The 17,140-nt window shown below is 47.4% G+C and overlaps 1 protein-coding gene across 11 annotated transcripts in view; it reads left to right on the forward strand.

The window, feature by feature from the left end:
* Nucleotides 1-17,140, forward strand: part of Ebf3 (EBF transcription factor 3) — a 124,652-nt gene that overhangs the window by 98,395 nt on the left and 9,117 nt on the right. For all 11 annotated transcript variants that reach the window (XM_045152836.1, XM_004669640.3, XM_045152849.1 and 8 more), the window contains exon 11: nt 15,697-15,785. In XM_045152836.1, the coding sequence (XP_045008771.1) occupies nt 15,697-15,785 (89 nt within the window). The remainder of the gene's footprint in view (nt 1-15,696; nt 15,786-17,140) is intronic.

The following is a 17,140-nucleotide window of genomic DNA, read 5'->3' on the forward strand; positions in this document are numbered from 1 at the left end:
GCCAGCCCCTCTAGATGTTAAAACGGTGGGTACAGTCCCCTGGGCGTCTGGTTCCCATCAGTGTCCCCAGGCCCCGGAGGCTGCTGGGACACCCTCACATTTAACCTTCCCGGCAGGAGGCCAGCTTTGGGGCCTCAGGGCCGCAGGATAATGAACCTGGGCTCACAGGAGGGGCCACCACCAGCCTGCCAGAGGCTGGGAGGGACTTGGCAGAGGTCTAAATGAGCTGTTTACAGTGACCTGAGAAACACCAGATTTTTCAGAGCCAGACCCTATTAGTCAACCCAGAGTGGTCGAGCTCAGCCTCTCCATCCAGCCCCCTTACTTCTGTTCACAGGCCCCTCTCCAGTCACAATTGCCTTGGGAAGCAGTGGCAGCTCAGTTGATTAGCACGGTGAATTAAAAGAATGAGTCACCAGTGACATGTCCAGCTCTTCCACACTTCTTTGTATTCCCAGTGAGGCTAACCTCTGTTGCAAGAAGGTCAGAAATTAGAGAGAGAGAACAATTTTCAAACGGGCTAGCACTTAGGAGCAGAATTAACAATCACTGTGTATGTAATTGCCAGTTAATAGTAAATTGCTTCTAGACTGTAAAATGCAATATAAACTGGTGGGTACCTAAAATTAAATTAATGAGATATTTGCTACATTTAAAAGTGAATAGTGTAAATTAATAACTGAGTGCAATGCTTGTTTTAATATTTGTCTAATAGTACGCCATTTGCTTGTTTAATAATAATTAAAATAGTCCTGGGATATCCTACCTGAGAAACTCACCATACACGCAAATTGAGCAGCTCTGCATTCATAATTTTGCAACTGGAAATACATCAAATTGTTAAGAGCAATAAAAGAAATTTTTTTTAATAAGACTAGAAGCATTATGGTATTACCTGATTAAGTGAGATTGGAATTGGTATGCTTCTAATTGAAATTATGTTATCAGAAAAATTCCTTTCACATTCTTCATGTTTTCAAGTGTGAAAAGTATGACATAGACATCTGTGATTGCTTCCTTAAAATGTCCATTTGGGAAGACACTTTCCTATTAAGCAAGAGATGGAGTCCATGGGACACCTGGAATAGGACTCGGGGGACTTTCACTGTTGACTTCTTGCCACAAATGTTGGATTGGCCCATCCTCATTCTAGAGATTTCTTCTGCTCAATTAAAGATATTATCACAAATTACTGGGAGTCAACATGCTCTGGTAACAGACTGAGCTTCCCCACTCAACAAGATGTGGGCAGGCAGGCAGCCTTGAGTGTGGCAGTGTGGGTGCATGATGGACTCAGGTCTGCCACGCACCACTGGTGGGAACATGATTGTTACCCCCCAGCCCAAAACAGGCGTTTGATGTCAGGCTGTGGAACCATTCTTGAGCCAGTAACTGCTTGTAGTTTGTGTCCTTTCTTTTATGGTATTTATGTCATTAAAAAAACCCTAAGATTATGGCTTAAAACTAGCTACATGTTGAGGGGTGCCATCTCTATCCCCTGCCCTTGGAGAAATGGCTTCTTGCTGAGACTCCGCATTGGTCTCCACGTTTAACTCCACATCCCCTCACCTGGTGTTTCTGGAGTGTGAAGATTGCTGTGTATGTTTGGACATGGTTTTGTCCGCACTGTGAAGTCCAAGCCACCCTTTGCCACAGTCAGCAACAGCTTGCTGTCCTCCAGCCAGTATCCCCACGGTCACTTGTATCTACCGAGCCAGTGATTCTAAATGACCATTCGAAGATCATACTATTTTTATTCCACTAAACCAAATGTTAAGACACAGCCCACCTTATTATTTCAGCTCTAAGTGTTGAGCTATCAATGTGGTCACAACCAGAAATACATTCTGTGCAGCCAGGTCCTAGAATTTGGGCAGCTTGGTTCAAGGTTGACAGAGATTCCACCCACCCAGCCCTAGCCACCTGCTGCCCACTGCCCACTCCTGTCTGCCATGGGTGTGCCTGTAGCCAGATAGTCGCAGTGCTTCAGACTCACTGGTTCTTGGGTGTCTTGGGAACTCTGTGTCCCTCCCACCATTGTGCACAGCCACCCCTTATCCCTAAATCCCTCTGGATACGCTGGCTTTCATGTGGAGTTATCTACCTTGGAAGGTAGGGTTAGGCTCAGGCCAGTTTGGAGGGTAGGTTAAGCCCAGGCCATCTCTAGGCCTGCCCAGATTTGGAGACTTTGTCCAGCTAACGCATGAGTAAAATGACAGAATTTCCCTTCTCTTGTGCTTTGTTAGATGTATAAATAAATATGGTGTCAAAGAAAGGGTGGTAGAGTCATTTCATCTGGTCTCTGCCCCTTCCCCTGGGAGTAGGGACTGATGGTCATGGTTGGGACCCTTGGGTCCATAGGCAGAGCCTCAGGCAGGGTGGGTGGTGCCCACCTGGTGCCTTCCCCTTAGTGGCACATGGCACTAAACCACTTGCCACATGTCAAGTGGGTGCTGGCCATGCACCTGGAGAGTGTATCTCTTTAAAGAGGGCTGTGTGAGGGCTCCCAGTCCCTGCCGTCCCCTCATCCCGTCTCAGAGGAGAGCTGGAGAATGAGACACACCGCTTGTGCTCTTGCACAAGTAGACGATTTGTCCTAATCAGTGACACCCATTTACTAGAATTGCTTAAAATGAACTATACCTCATACAGAAATCGCACATTTACAGGGTTCCATTCATCATGTGGAAATTGAGGGCCAGTAAACTTTTCTGCCCCTCCAGTGGGATCATAGGCATGTATCAAAATGTTAAAAATGATTGGTGAGACGGAGCTGTCACCCATTTATCAAGGAAAAGAACATTATTTGCTAATTTCCCAACCAGGCTGGTGACAGGGTGCTTCGTCTTTAGACCCACGGTGACCAGCATGGCCTTTCTGTTATTAGTACAAGTCAAGCGCTTTTGGGCTGCTGCTAACAAGACACATTTGTCTGTCATCAGAGGGGCTTTGGTTGTTTTCCAGTGGCTGTGACCAAGTCTGCTACCCGGGCCCTGATTGGCTGCACGCGTCGGGGCCGCGTGAACCCAGGAGGGGAGACGGACTGATAAATCACAAAGTTTCCATGTCAAGGTGAAGGTATTGACTTCTCAGCCGACCTGACAAGATGTGGCTGTAAGGAGACGGCCATTCGTCTTCCCCAAAGGACAAAAGGGTCACGGGCTTCACTTAGAATGGGTAGACTGGATGGTAGGGCAGGCCTGGTCCCCCTTCCAAGGCATAGGCAGGGTCCTAGCCTCCTACCTTCCCTCCCTGGCATTATCTTTTCAAGTTCTGGCGGGAAAAGATGAACTTCTGAGAATGTTCCTGGAAGGGCACAGGCACAGGACAGATATGCACAATGTGTGACAAACTGAACATGACCATGTGAAGAACTAGCAGAGCAGAGGTGACAGGGTCACAGGGTATGACGACAAGTCACTGCAGAGCAAGCATCATGGTTAGACCACAAGAGTGACCCAGGAAGGAACGTCTTGCAGGCAGAGCTGACAAGGAAGCCCACGGTGCTAATGCTGGCTGGCTGGCGGACGTACTACTCTAGCCCCTGGTAGAAATAAGGACCCGACTTGGCCATTTCTCCTTTCTCTTCTTGCATGTAGTTAACCACTCAAGCTACCTCCTACCACACAGCAGGCCAGGGTGGGCGTCCACCAAACACACAGGCTGGTCCTGTGGCTGCCAGCCAAGGGCCCCTGCATACCTCTATGTAAAACCTTCATTTCTGGAAGGTCTTTGGCCTCTCTGTGTACAGTATGGCAGCCAAGGCTTGGAAAGCATAGCAAGAGAAAAAGTACTTCAAACAGCCATCACTTGATGGCTGGGCCTCCTCTTATTTGTTGCTGGAAATATAAAATGAGCAGAGTCCAGATTTCTTCCCTTAGGATGGTACCAACAGAGTGGCAGATTCTCTGCAGTGTAAACTGATGGGCCTGGATGGTGACAGAAGCATCCCAGTGTGATGATGAACAGATGGGATAGCTTGGTGTTGCAAGGGTGGGATGGCAGAGCAGTGCACATTTGCTGAAGGAGGCATGTGCCGGTTTCAAAAAGACTCCATGAAGACAAAGCGCCTCTGCCCATCTTGGTATAGCCCACGGTTAGAAGGTGGTATGGCCTTGGGTCCCATTTTCTTTCTCCCTAATCCTCACTCTTCCCTGAGACATTCCTTCCCAGTTTTCTGCATGTAGAAACCATGATGGCAGGAAAGGGAGCCCTGGGAACTCTCTTCCTTCTCAGGACCCACACCTGTCCCCTGAAGGCACCTGGTGGCCACTGAGAAGCTAAGTCAGGAAAGCCATGGGTTTGGACTTAGGGGTTCTGGTAGATTCCTTCTCCGTAATTTAACCCCTCTGGCCATGATGGGGGTGAGGTGGGGAGGGTTGTGGCCTGTGCCTCTTGTCCTGACTGCTGTGCCTCTTGGTTCTTAAAGCACCCTTAGGGATCTGTGTGCCCAAGGCTGGTGGTCAGCCCAGTATGTGAGTGATAGCTGTGAGTTACTTTTACCCTCCCGGGGTGGGTGGGCAGCATCTAGCCCAGTGCATTCCCGACACTCCTCCCCCCCCACCCAGCACAGACCCCTGCCTTCATGAAAGCGTGAGGCTTATTGGTACTCGGGCGCCCACGGCCAAGGCCAAGGCACCACAGTGTGTCCACGTCTGAAGGACCGTCACCATGGCGGGTGGCAATGTGATGGCTGCCGTGTGACTGATGCCCTGTGTTTTCCCAAACCACAGTCCTTCTGTGCTTCTCATGGTGTAAACGGCAATCACCCCCAAAGTGACCTTCGTTAGAGAGTGAGATTCCGTGTGGCTGCGGTGACCATGGCCGTGTTGGCTGTGGCCTCCCAGGGCTCCTGTTCCCCAGGATCTCCATGCTGACGGGGCTGGTGTTCTGCACTGACTCAGCCCAGCTCAGCTTAGTCTTCATCATGCCCTGTGTGGGGAAAGCACCCCTCCTCCTAGCTACACGGGATAAATTGATTGTTGTTTTCACAGCTCTTCACCCAAGAGCTTGGGCTCATCAGCTCATTGAGACGGCTGTCAAGGTGGGCGTGCTGTCTCCTTGTAAAGACATGGTGTGGTGATGAAACGTACATCCATATGGTTGGCATTTGCCTTCTACAGTCAATTTTATGCCATGCCCACCAGGGTCAGGGGCTCAACTGGGCACTGGGGGTAGTTTGGGGGAGAGGGAAACCATGAGCTTTTGTAGGCTCTTGTGGCCAGGGTACCTTTATGTAGTGAAGTAGATCTGTCTGCTAGAAGCTGGAGACTGGGATCTGCATGGCCTTGGCAGATGCCTGGTGCAGAAGCTGTTTACAACCCCGATGCCTTAGTCCTGCGGGAGAGAAGCGGGTGTAGGGAAGAAGCTAAGGCAGCCGGCCTGAGGGAAATGCCGCTATGCCCTAGGTGAGGGCATGCTTGAGGCTCCCTGGATCATGCAGATGGCAGTCCTGAGAGGCCATGGAGGTGGCTCTAGAGGCTACATCCTGCATGCTTGGCAGGGGTCTGGGGGGCAGGTGTCCAGGAAGAGCCTGAGCCCCTCACGATTAGTCAGAGGGACCAGGTGGAGGGGAGGGTGTGGTAGGAAGGGGGACTCAGGTGAGGAGGACCTGCCTTCTTGAGACAATTTAAGATCAGTATGTGTGGAAGTAAGACTGAGTTGTTTTCATTCATTCATACCTTGTTTATTTTTATTTTCTAAAATATTTTATTTTTGTTTATTTATTTGAGAGAGAGAGCAATACAGAAATAGGCGGGTAGAGAGAAAGAGAGAGAAGGGGTGCATCAGGTCCTCCAGCTACTGCAAATGAACCAGATGCGTGCGCCCCCTTGTGCATCTGGCTTATGTGGGTCCTGAGGAGGTAGACCTGGGTCCTTTGGCTTTGCAGGCAAATGCCTTAACCACTAAGCCATCTCTCCAGCCCCATACCTTGTTTTTAAAATAGTTATTTACTTGCAAGCTGAGAGAGAGACTGGGGGGGGGGGGAGAGGGAGAAGAAAGGGAGGGAAGGAAGGAGCATGCCAGGGTCTCCTGCCAGACACATGTACCATTTGGTGCATCTGGGTTTATATGGGTACTGGGGAATAAAACCCAGGCTCTCAGGTTTTGCAAGCAAGCACCTTTAACTGCTGAGCCATCTCTCCAACCTCATTCATATCTCTTTGAAAGAAAGTCTCACTTTGTAACCCAGGCTGGCCTTGAACATTTATTTTTGTTTTTTTATAATTAACAACTTCCATGATTGTAAACAATATCCCATGGTAATTCTCCCCCCCCAACTTTCCCTTTTGAAATACCCCTCTCAATCAGCCTCTCTTTTATTTTGATGTCATCATCTTTTCCTCCTATTATGATGGTCTTGTGTAGGTAGTGCCAGGCACTGCATGGGCATTTTGATACTCCTGCTTCTACCTCCTGGGTGCTGGGATCATAGTGTGTACCGCCATGCCTGGGCCGCAGGGTTGTTGTATATGACATGCGTAATCTAGCATCCTGTACGCAAGGCCTGTGCTTCCGAGGATCCTGGTGCTTGTGCTAATCATGGCCATGTCTTTAAAGGCTTTGCTTCCTATATTCCTTTCCTTCAGCATTCAGTCTGAAAAACCAGGGGTTAAAATGCCTCTGGGGAGACCGAAAGAGGAAATAATGTTAAGAAACAGAGTTACAGCCTCTAAGCAGGTGTCCCGTAGCCCATAGCTGGGCCATCTTCCTCGGTCTAGTGTGAATCCTGTTCTTACCAGCAGCATCTGTCTGGCCAGGCAACATGCAGAGCTGAAAACCATCTCTCTCAAAGCAGGTCTAGCCAGAAATCTCATTTAGATTAGAGGCCTTACTTTTTTTCCCCCTTCAGTTAACTACAAGATGATGATTTTTCATTATGACATTTTTGTACATATATATCATTGTACCTTACTTATCTTTGCCCCTCCTCCAATAGCCTCCCCTGTTTATCTTCCCCACCTCTCATTAGTATCTTTCCTCTCCCTGGATAGTCCCCCTTGTATGGTCATGGCATAAATCAATAAATAAATATCATATGTTTATATGTAATATATACGATATAAACATACAAAATATATAGTATATATTAGTATATGTATATAATGTATGCATAAATATACATACACATATATGAATATGCATGTATATGTGGTTATATAAAATATTAATATCTAGATTCCACATATGAGAGAAAATATGTGATATTTTGTCGTCCTCCTCCCCTTGGCCACCAGTTCTTTGGCCTCCCTCATTGACCTCCTACCTGCACATCAGTGAAAGTGCCGATAGTCGCTTCAATGTAGGTTCTGCGTATGAGAAAGCACACTATACTTGTCAGAACCTGACCTGTTTTGCTTAGCATGGTCACCTCCAATCCCTTCCATTTTCCTGCAGATGACATGAGCTTGCTCTTCAGTCACGCTCCCTTGTGTGTCTCCATCCATTCCTCTGTGGGGGCATGTAGGCTGCTCCCATGTTTTGGCTATTGTGACTGGCATAGCTACAAACATGGACATGCATGTACCAGAGACCTCATGTCTGCTCAGGTGTTTCTTTAGCTGCAATTCACATGCCAGAACAGCCAGCCAAGGTGTGCAAGTACACAGTTCTTAGCACACTCACAGTGTTGTGTAACCATCAGTCTAATCTGAGAACTTTTCCGTCCCAGAGCATGAGCAGTCACTCTTGCCCTGTCACACCTCTTCCTCCCCTTTCCCACCTGTGGCAGGCACAAATCTACTTCCTCACTGTGGACTTACCCTTCTCATTGTCTCATAGAAGCAGAGCTTTCTCTTGCGCATGGTGTCCTCAGGTCTCACCGAGCTGTGGCATGTGGGACACTATTCCCATGTATGCCTGGATAGTGTGCCCCTGAATGGTGGGTCACCTTGTCATTTATGACTTGATGTTCACTTAGACATTGTGACCAAGTCTGCTGTAGGCCTTCATGAACCAGTTCCATGTGACTGTCAGGGAAAACTTAGGTTTGCTTTGCCTCTCAAAACTGGAGAAGTTATGGTAATGTCTGCACTGCTCTGATGTCTGCTGAAGCCTGGCTGCCGTGCCTTAGGCCTTCAAAGCCCCTGCTCTGGGCACCACTCTGAGCAGGCAAGAGGAAAGGTCACCTTGAGTGTCCTTCCTTCTACCTTTCAGGAGGTGCAGCACAGATACCTGGCTAGGTGGGGGTACTCAGAAGGATGATGAGAGCTGGGGCACCCAGCTCCCAGGAGGGGGGCCTTCCTTTGTACTCCACCATGGTCAGGGCACTTGCAGCCCAGAAAGGCTACCTTGCAGAGCCCATTCTGCTTCTTAGCTCCACTGGTGTACACTGTGCAAATCCGCTGTTGAGGAGCTCTCCACAGAGCACATTTCCTGCTTGGCTTTTAGTACCTCCCTCCACGAAGTCTCCCAGAGAGTGTCAGAGCAAGGGTACTGGCAAAGGGTGACATGAGCAGACGGAGTGTTTGCTGTTTGCATTGCGTTGAGGGCGTTTCCACTTGCTGGCATCTCCTCTGTGGATTCTTCTCTACGTAGAGTGGGTTAAATGCCAGAACAGCCTTGGGGTGAGGTCGCACTGGGGCCAGGCATACCTTAGAGTTCTGGACCATGTCTGTGCTAGGCCATCACGGGACAGACACGCCTGGTAGTTAGAGCTTGGGGCTCAGGCGTTGGTTTTCTTGAGATGAAGGGTTGGGCTTGATCCATGTAGTTCCCACATGCCTATGTAAGCTGGAATCCAATGTATTTCTTTGAGGTAAGGGTTAGGAGTGTTTGAACACAGTTCAGTGGTCAGCAAGGGTCTTGTTTTGGTAACAAGGAAGATGAGCCATCCTCTTTTCTGCATTTGGTGTCATACCACAGTGCCACCACTCACTGCCAGGGAGTGGTGAATGGAAGTGGGTCCCTGTGCACAAGGCCTGGTTCTGCTGCCTGTATGAACACCAGCACAGTATTTCTGGTGTGAATACTGTGTGAATACCAGAACAGTATTCCTGGCACAAATGACAAGGAGCCAGATGCCAATGAGAATCAAATGCATTGTTGTTCTCATCCAGAAAAGGTGCTCTGAAGGAATTGGCAGAGATTCTAGAAGAACTGATGGGAAATTGAGGCCAACCCTGGGTGAGCCGGAGCTATACCCTTGCTGGCATTGTGGGCACATGTAGCCCAAAGCAGCCAGTGTGCTAGACAAACCAAAGCTTCTGACATGAGGTCAAACCTTGGATTGGCCTCTGGGAGCAGCAGAGACTTGGTAGTCTCTGTGTGTTCCCTGGCCAGACAGGGTGGTCCTGTGGGCCAGCGCCCTGGTGAGTGATGCAGAGGCCGTGTGGCCTTTGTGTATTCCCATGCACACCACAATGCCCGGCTCACCCTGCCGAGTTCTGTGATTGAAATTCATTGCCAAATTTATTGAGAAATTAATGAGAAAAGCTGCAAAGTATTGACTTTGAGAGGAAAACACAACTCATCTTGAATGAGGAGGAAAATGCAGCAATAATTTAGCCACTATTGATTTGGCCCTGTCCATGTATTGATCTTCATTTTACAATATTAATTTGCACCTGCAATCGGCTGCAAAGGGAACCGATTTCATTTCGTGGCCACGTTAATGTGCAAAGCATTAGCTGCTCTTAAGCGGGAATTGCACGTCGGGTGGGGAAGGCAGAATTTTTCTTCTATTTTTGCTTGTTACTGAAATAGACTAAAAATTAATTTTTTTGTCGGACAAAATATGAAAGCCAAAGCCCATCTAAACCATGGCCCTCCTCTCTGCTGCCCGGCCGCTTTTCACCCGCACGAGGAGCCGTCAGCCGCCTACAACTGCAGCCGCCTCTCATCATCATGCCCGGATCAGTTCAAAGTTCATGAAATTTCTATGAGCATTGATCTCGCCCCATTGATTTTTTTTGCAGCAGATCTTTGAAATTTTAATTTCCCGAGCATCTGAATTTCTTATAGATGAAATGCACTTGGAGAAGACAGTTGATGATAAAGTGGAGAACTTAGCATCATTTTAAAGCCTAAAAAAGGGGAGAAAAAACAGGCATTTGCGGACTTTGTGTAATGCTTTCGGGGTGGAGTGATGTAGGCACTCTGGCAGGGGCAAAGGATTCAGGGTAGCTAAATATCAATTTTGTCTTCTGAGGCCACACATTTTTTAATGTAACTTTTTATACAGTCATTTTTGAAAGAAAAGCTATCTGGAGAAACAGCGGGGCAGAGAAGCATTCTTCACAGAGCAATCATCTGCTCACAGCAGTCCTTATCACCTGGTCAAGTTCACCTAGTTACTTATCAGCGGGTCATTTAATAACGGCAAGGTGATATAATTGCTATTGGCATTTTCCCCCTTGGATTCAGCTGGTTAATGTGTAAACTACTTGTCAGCAAATAGTACTTTGTCACTGAAATCGCCAACACCCTCTAGAGGAATGTCTTTGTATTGAGCAATTTAATTTTACTTTATTTAATTTTTACACATTACAACCTGTGTTCATTCAGGCACACTGACAGTCTGTAGTCTGTTGGGGCAGGATGTCGGGTGTCCCTGTTGGTAAAATATACTATATCTTACTTAACAAACCCACCGCCATAATTGAAGTGTGTTCTTGTCCCTCGGAATAGGAACTACAGATGTTCTTATTATGCAGTTACGTTGCTAATGTGAAAACCTGCCTCATTATGAGGGTCTGTTTGTGCTGCGTTATGACAAATGCATGATGGGGAAGTTACAGGAAGATGATCATTATTGAAATGAAACTGGAGCTCACTTAATAGCTACAGCCGGCAGCTGGAAAGAAGCAAATGAAAGTCTTCCTGTTGTTATCTTTGGAGTCAGGGTTTCCGGGAAGGAGGAGAATTGGTGCTACACCACAAACTCCCCCCATCTCTGTGGGCTGGGCTTGGGCTCCAACAATGGAGGGGCGGTGCTAACTACCGGCTGCTCCTACCTGAGGGTCTCCCTCCCCACCCTCTGTTTAATGTTGCTGTTGTCAAGACACTACTGAGTTGGGAGAGCAGTCCCTCCAGCAGTCCCTAAAGACGGCTCTGCCTGCTGGTGTCTGGATGCAGGCCTCCCTTGGGCAGGGGGATGTTATCACAATTAAGCTTTGTCCCCATGGCCTCTCATTCCTATGGGAGTCCCTTCCCCATCTGGGGGCAGAGATCCACTTGGACTTGGGTGGACCAGAACCTGGGGAGCCCGTTGCACAGACCCAGCCACTTCCTGCTCTGGGCTGCTGCCTTTGGGACAGGTTTCACGTCCTGGGGAGTCTCTGTACATCCTGAGTCATGTATGTGGTGGTTGCTTAGTGAATGAATGCAGAGAAAGAGAGAGAGAAAATAAAATATGAATGAGAATTCCGGGATTAAGACAGTTCATAGGGCTATAGTTGCTTAGTGAATGAATTGGGGGGAGAGAGAGAGAGAGAGAGAGCGCGAGCGAGCGAGCGAGCGAGCACGTGCACCAGTGAGCTTGGCTGAAGACTCTTTATGGGGTTATGTGTATTCTTTTCTGGGGAATTGTTTTCTGGAGGAAACTGCACCAGCTCTAAACACACTTTCCGACCTGAAATGTGTGGGTTTTTCTGTGTCCTCAGTATCATGGTCATGAGTGTTTCCCCTGTTTGTGTGAATAAGGCTAGCACATGAATGGGCTTGCCACTCACTGGCATGCTAGAGAGATCAGCATGGAATTCAGGGCAGGGCTGACTGACAAAGGCACTTCAGGTATCTAAGTGTGAACTCCAATGACCAGTGTCATAAGAAAGAGAATCCCTGTGCTGTTGCCCATGGGTATGCCTCTGATTGTGTCAGGCCAGTTGGAGCTGGTCTGGCCACAGCTGCAGCTCAAAGCTTGATGCCGTTTTCGGCTGCCACATTAGCTGTGGCAATCCCAACTTGAACCGACATCACAGACCGTTAAAATTTTATCAATTGCACTATGATTAATCCCTTAGTACATGGGCATGACTTAAATATTTAGAATGCTCCTTCTATTATGACGTTAATGCATGTAAAGTAATGAGATTAACTCCAGTACACTCAAATATATTTAAATATGCATCCATCCTGAGCTGCAGGCTATCCCACGTGCAGAATCATTGAGTCTATGTGGTCATGTCAGGCTCTATTTGTGGGACCTGTGCTGGAGACTGGCCTGCATATGATAGCCGGATATCTGGCCTTTCACAGGCTGCCTGATTGCTTGCCTCATTTGGCATGGAATGTGATTCCCGGCTATTCTAGCTTCTGATTCATTCAGGTTTTATTGCTGTGTAATTTTCTTATTCTAAAATAAAAGCTCTCCAACAAAAATTACTATGCATTAGGCCGCAGTAGCCTACTCAAATGGATATTAATACAGTTTATCTCTAAAAGGACGAATAATGTATTTGAAACAGATAAAAGGCCCTCCACTAAATGAGGAATGTTAATATCTTATGGCATGGTTAATAAAGAGATATTTCACAGGGGAGATTTGTTTTATGACTTTTGATACAACAGCCTTGTAATCTGACATATCTTAAATGATATAATTTCACACATACATTCATCTCCTACACACAGCAGCCCATCTTAGCAAAATTTGAATTCAGAACAAATGATGGGCACTAATTACTTCCGGAGGGGGGATTTATTATAAAACCCATCCTTTTCCATGCAGATATGTGGAAATTCATGCAGAAAGTTGGGAGCTTACAAATACATTTTGAAAAACGTTATTGTTTTTTTTCCCCTTCAGCAGAAAATAACATTTGTTTTTGTTGTGTTTAAGGCAGAGTTTAAATTAATTTAACCCAGTGACACATGTTCAGAGACTAATAATTCCTTGGAATAAATTGCTCGGGAACCAAGTACACTAATTTACGGCTCTCCTGATGCTGGCAGATGTGGGGGGAGGAGCCACAAATATTAACATAAAACAAATTTGCTTTATTCTTTCTTCTTCATCCCCTGACTTGAGCTCACCCAGCGCTCCTTCTCTAATTATCCACGAGGTCAGTAAGCAAAATTGGGAAGAAGCTGGGAGATCAATACAAATTATCCCTGAGCAAACCAGTGCTGACAGTTTGAATTGCAGCATATGTTTACCCAAAATCAGGCAATTTATCTTAATATCAGCAAAGTAATGCAGTGCAGGTGAAAGGTCAGGCAATCTCTCCCCCTCATAATTACCCAGTTCTAAAACAGGAAAGTGGTATTGATTGGCCTGGCTCGGGGCTCCGTGACTGGACGTGCCAGTGCCTTGCCCTGGCTCGGCTGGGCTCTCGGCTGTTAACTCGACACGCTGAGGGTTTATTAGATGTGTGGGAAGAGCTGTGTTTCTCCCCCAGTTGCAGGACCCGCCAGTGAGGACTCGGTGAGTCTTCACCAGGCACAGGTGGGGTTGGACTCCTTGAGCTGGTCCTTACTGCAGTCAGGTGCCTCTGCACATAGCAACTGCTTCAAGAGGCCCACAGGCACCCAGAGGACTCACCACCAAGGCAGAGCCTCTCAAGCCCACGGTGCCACTTCCCTGGCCACCACAGAGGAGACCCTCACTCAGCATTCTGCCAGGCAAACTTGTTGGGATCCTGGTAGCCAAGCCATTGCCAGTGGGGAGCTGCCAACTGAAGCAGCATTAGTCACCCCTTGCTGTGGGGCATCCAGGATGCTATGAACCTATCGTGGCACACTTACCCTGCCTGAACTTCTGTGCCATGCCACAGTCATTCATCTCGGTGCCTCATTGATGCTGCTCCTTGGGCTGGATCAAGAGGTGAAAGGTGTCCCCATATATACACTGCTTTCAGACACTTTTGGTCATAGAAGGAGGACATCAGTTCAACTGAAACACTGCTGGATGTCTCTCTCAGAGTGAGCGTATGGTTATTACAAGTCATAAAGCTTCTGAAAGCTTGCATTAAAGCGTCTATCACCTGTCAGGGGCATTTGCATGAAATCAATAGTGGCCGCCCATCTATCTTTTCTGATCACCTTTCATCTGGCCGATTCATTAAGTCAAACAGTCATGGTGATTAGCTGGGAAAAAGGAGAAACCTCACTTGTTAGGAACACAGAGTGGGTCATCCGTTCTTGTTCCCTGATCAACAAACGTAACACTTTACCTAACCCTTTTTGGATCAGGTCACCTGCTGGTCCTGGAGCCCATCCACCCAGATACCCGAAGTGCACTTTTTCCTGACACCCTTGCCCGCACCCAGGCGGAGACATGACAAATTGCCCCCCAAGTCAACGCTGACAGCTTCTGATGATTAATGGTCTGATTATGAAGTGGTTTTACACATATAGAATTTACATCACAGAGGGTTAGAAATTTCACCACGTCACATGCACGGAGGCATCTGGAAGAGCTTTACTATTTGCAAAGAAAAAAGAGGGCAAAATCCAGCAAAAGCCATGTCATGTAAAATCAATACATCGGATCAATGCTTTATTAACAAGAAAATGTCTTACTTCACATTCCTGTGCGGACCTTTGTCTCCAGGATGTATGATGGAATGTCAAATCATATTGTGGTCCTCAACTTTCGGACGCGTTATTGAGTGTACATGTGAGGCGTCCTGCGTTGCTTACAAGACGCGCCAATAGCCCAGCACTCGAGGATAATGGTGACCAATTATTGTGAAGAGCACTTTCCAAGGCAGCCCCAAGCTTCCTCTCAGGGAACCACGGCCTTTGTGTTTCCCTGCACTCTGCAGACCTGCCGAGTTGGGTGGTGGTAATCATCCGATTATTAATGAGGGATTGCCCAAATTGCGGGCGGAGTAATGAATAGATGGTGGCTGGTCTTATTAGTCTTCGAAAACCTCCTGATTTATGTCGTGCCATGCACCGTGGAGTGACTCCACAGAAAACGATATCTACATCAAGAAATAATGTACTCTAATAAGTATTTTCATCTTAACTTGCGTCCCCAGGCCTCCGGGCTCAGTTTTTGTTGGAGTCAGGCAGAGCCATAATAAAGCCCGATGGCTTCTTATAAAGCTTGTTAAACACAGTGTGTGCAGTCGGACAGAGTCCCGGCCGTGATTCATGCACTGTACACAGTGCATGTGCCTCTGATTTATGGCCATGCACAGTTCATAGTCAAAATTACAATTTGAGGGATAAAAAGATTAATTACTATTTGTGGCCAGCAATTTTGTGGGGCTGGTGGGCTGCAGCCGTCGTGATGGTGCCTTCCATCAGCTCACGGTGAGCCGCTCGCAGATTATTAAAGCTCTGCACGAGCCAGAGCTCCTCCTGCCTGAGTGCGCTCAGGCAACATGCTCGACAAAAAAGGGCCACAGGGATAAATCTGAGGCCAGCAATAGCCGGACATATGTCATAATTGCCAGTTTCCCATAAATCCCTGGCCAGTGTGGAACGCACTGTGTGATGCAGACCCCACATCACGGCCGTGGTGATTGCTGTATATGGCCTCGAGACCTGTCACTTTGTGTCTGCAGCACCATTTCTACAATATATTGAGCCACCCTTTGACTTTCTTCCAGTCTAATTATAGATTAGAAATAATCATTGCTTTTATGTGCAAAAGAAAGGGGGGATCCATTCCTCAAGACAGAGTTAGCAGCCAGGGGAGCTCTCTGGAAGAATGTCAGAGAAGGACGGTACATGTATGTGTAAGTGTGTAATGAATACATGACGGATGATTAACCTGATCCATGTTTCTGTGTCCTCTTGCAGCCCTTAATGAGCCAACCATAGATTATGGCTTCCAAAGGTTGCAGAAAGTGATCCCCAGACATCCAGGCGATCCTGAAAGGTTACCCAAGGTCAGTAAAGAAGCACATGGTCCCCTGTGCAGGTGGAACCACTGCCAGGCTGGTTCTGGAGTGGGGATGGTGGCAGATGCTCTGGGAAGTGGAATGCCAGATGCCCCTAACCCTGGGTTCATGACAAGGCCAACAGGTGCAGGGAGTCTCCCCTCCCCCCAGCCTGCCTCTTCTCTTCAGAGGTGGGTAAAGGGTGAGAGAGGGGCACAGCGAGCTCTGGTTGTGCGTTGTTTTCCTGAAGGGCCATCTCTTTAAGGGAGGGAAAGAATGGCTTTTCTGATAACCAATATTTCGGATTCTGCAAGGGGGACGTAAACTTGTGCGTAATGAAATAGTTCAATTAAACAATTTCCACTCCAGTAGCCTGCACTGATTCCCATCTAAGCAGACCCGGCCTGATCTGTGATTACCTGACTCTTGTTTTCTTTTCATTTTCTAAAGCTCGATTCAGTTTAATCTTTTGTTTACAAAGCTTTTGTTATAAGTCCCTGACTTAGCAGGCTAACAAATGAAGTCCACATATTAATATCTGGGGGACTTTTCATTTAAACTCAACAAAGAGCAAAGCGGCCCCTGTTGTTTATGCACACAACACATATCACAGAAATTCCATTTTGATGTGTAACATTAAAGATAAGTCAAGCTTACAATTTCCCTCTCCTTTGATATAATTTTGTCTCTTTCTCTTTTTAGAAGCCCTCTCTGATTTCTAAGGCAGAGTGGAAAATGCAAAATGAAAAATGAAGTCATAACATTATGACTGATTATTTTACATCCCATCCCTGTGTGTACCCAAGTCTTGACCACCTCTGAGTTTTATTAACACAATAAAACCTCTTAGACATTACCTTTTTAATGCTCAGCGTGAACGTAGCAATATCATTAGGCTCCTTTTTAATTTGTTAACCTGCTAGCAAGGGATGTCAGATATTCGCTGTTAGAGCCCTCCAAGCACGGGGAAGATGTTTTTCAAATGAAGAGCAGTTCACACAGGGGTTTTTCTTCCTGAGGGTGAGCCTGGCAGCTGCAGCCTTTTCCTGGGAAGAAGCAAGGCCTGCAGCACCCTTATCCAGAAGGCTTTGCTGCTAGCCTCTACATAGGAATTGCTTTGTGCTGGATGAAGCCCTAGGCTTGTTCATCCTACCCTTATAGGAAGGCCACATGGCCTAGGCAGGCCCAAGAAAACACAGTCCACAACCTAGTGATGCTCCAGGAAGAGGACCTGGCAGCTCTTCTGAGGGTGCGGTGGGGGTATGGGGCTTAGAATTGCTGTGCCCACCCCACCCCAGCTGTCTCCACATGTTGCTGTGTCTGCTGGTATTGGCATCACGGGGCTCTAGACTCATGGGGGCTGT

This window comes from Jaculus jaculus, chromosome 1, assembly GCF_020740685.1.
Source record: "Jaculus jaculus isolate mJacJac1 chromosome 1, mJacJac1.mat.Y.cur, whole genome shotgun sequence".
NCBI lineage: Eukaryota > Metazoa > Chordata > Mammalia > Rodentia > Dipodidae > Jaculus > Jaculus jaculus.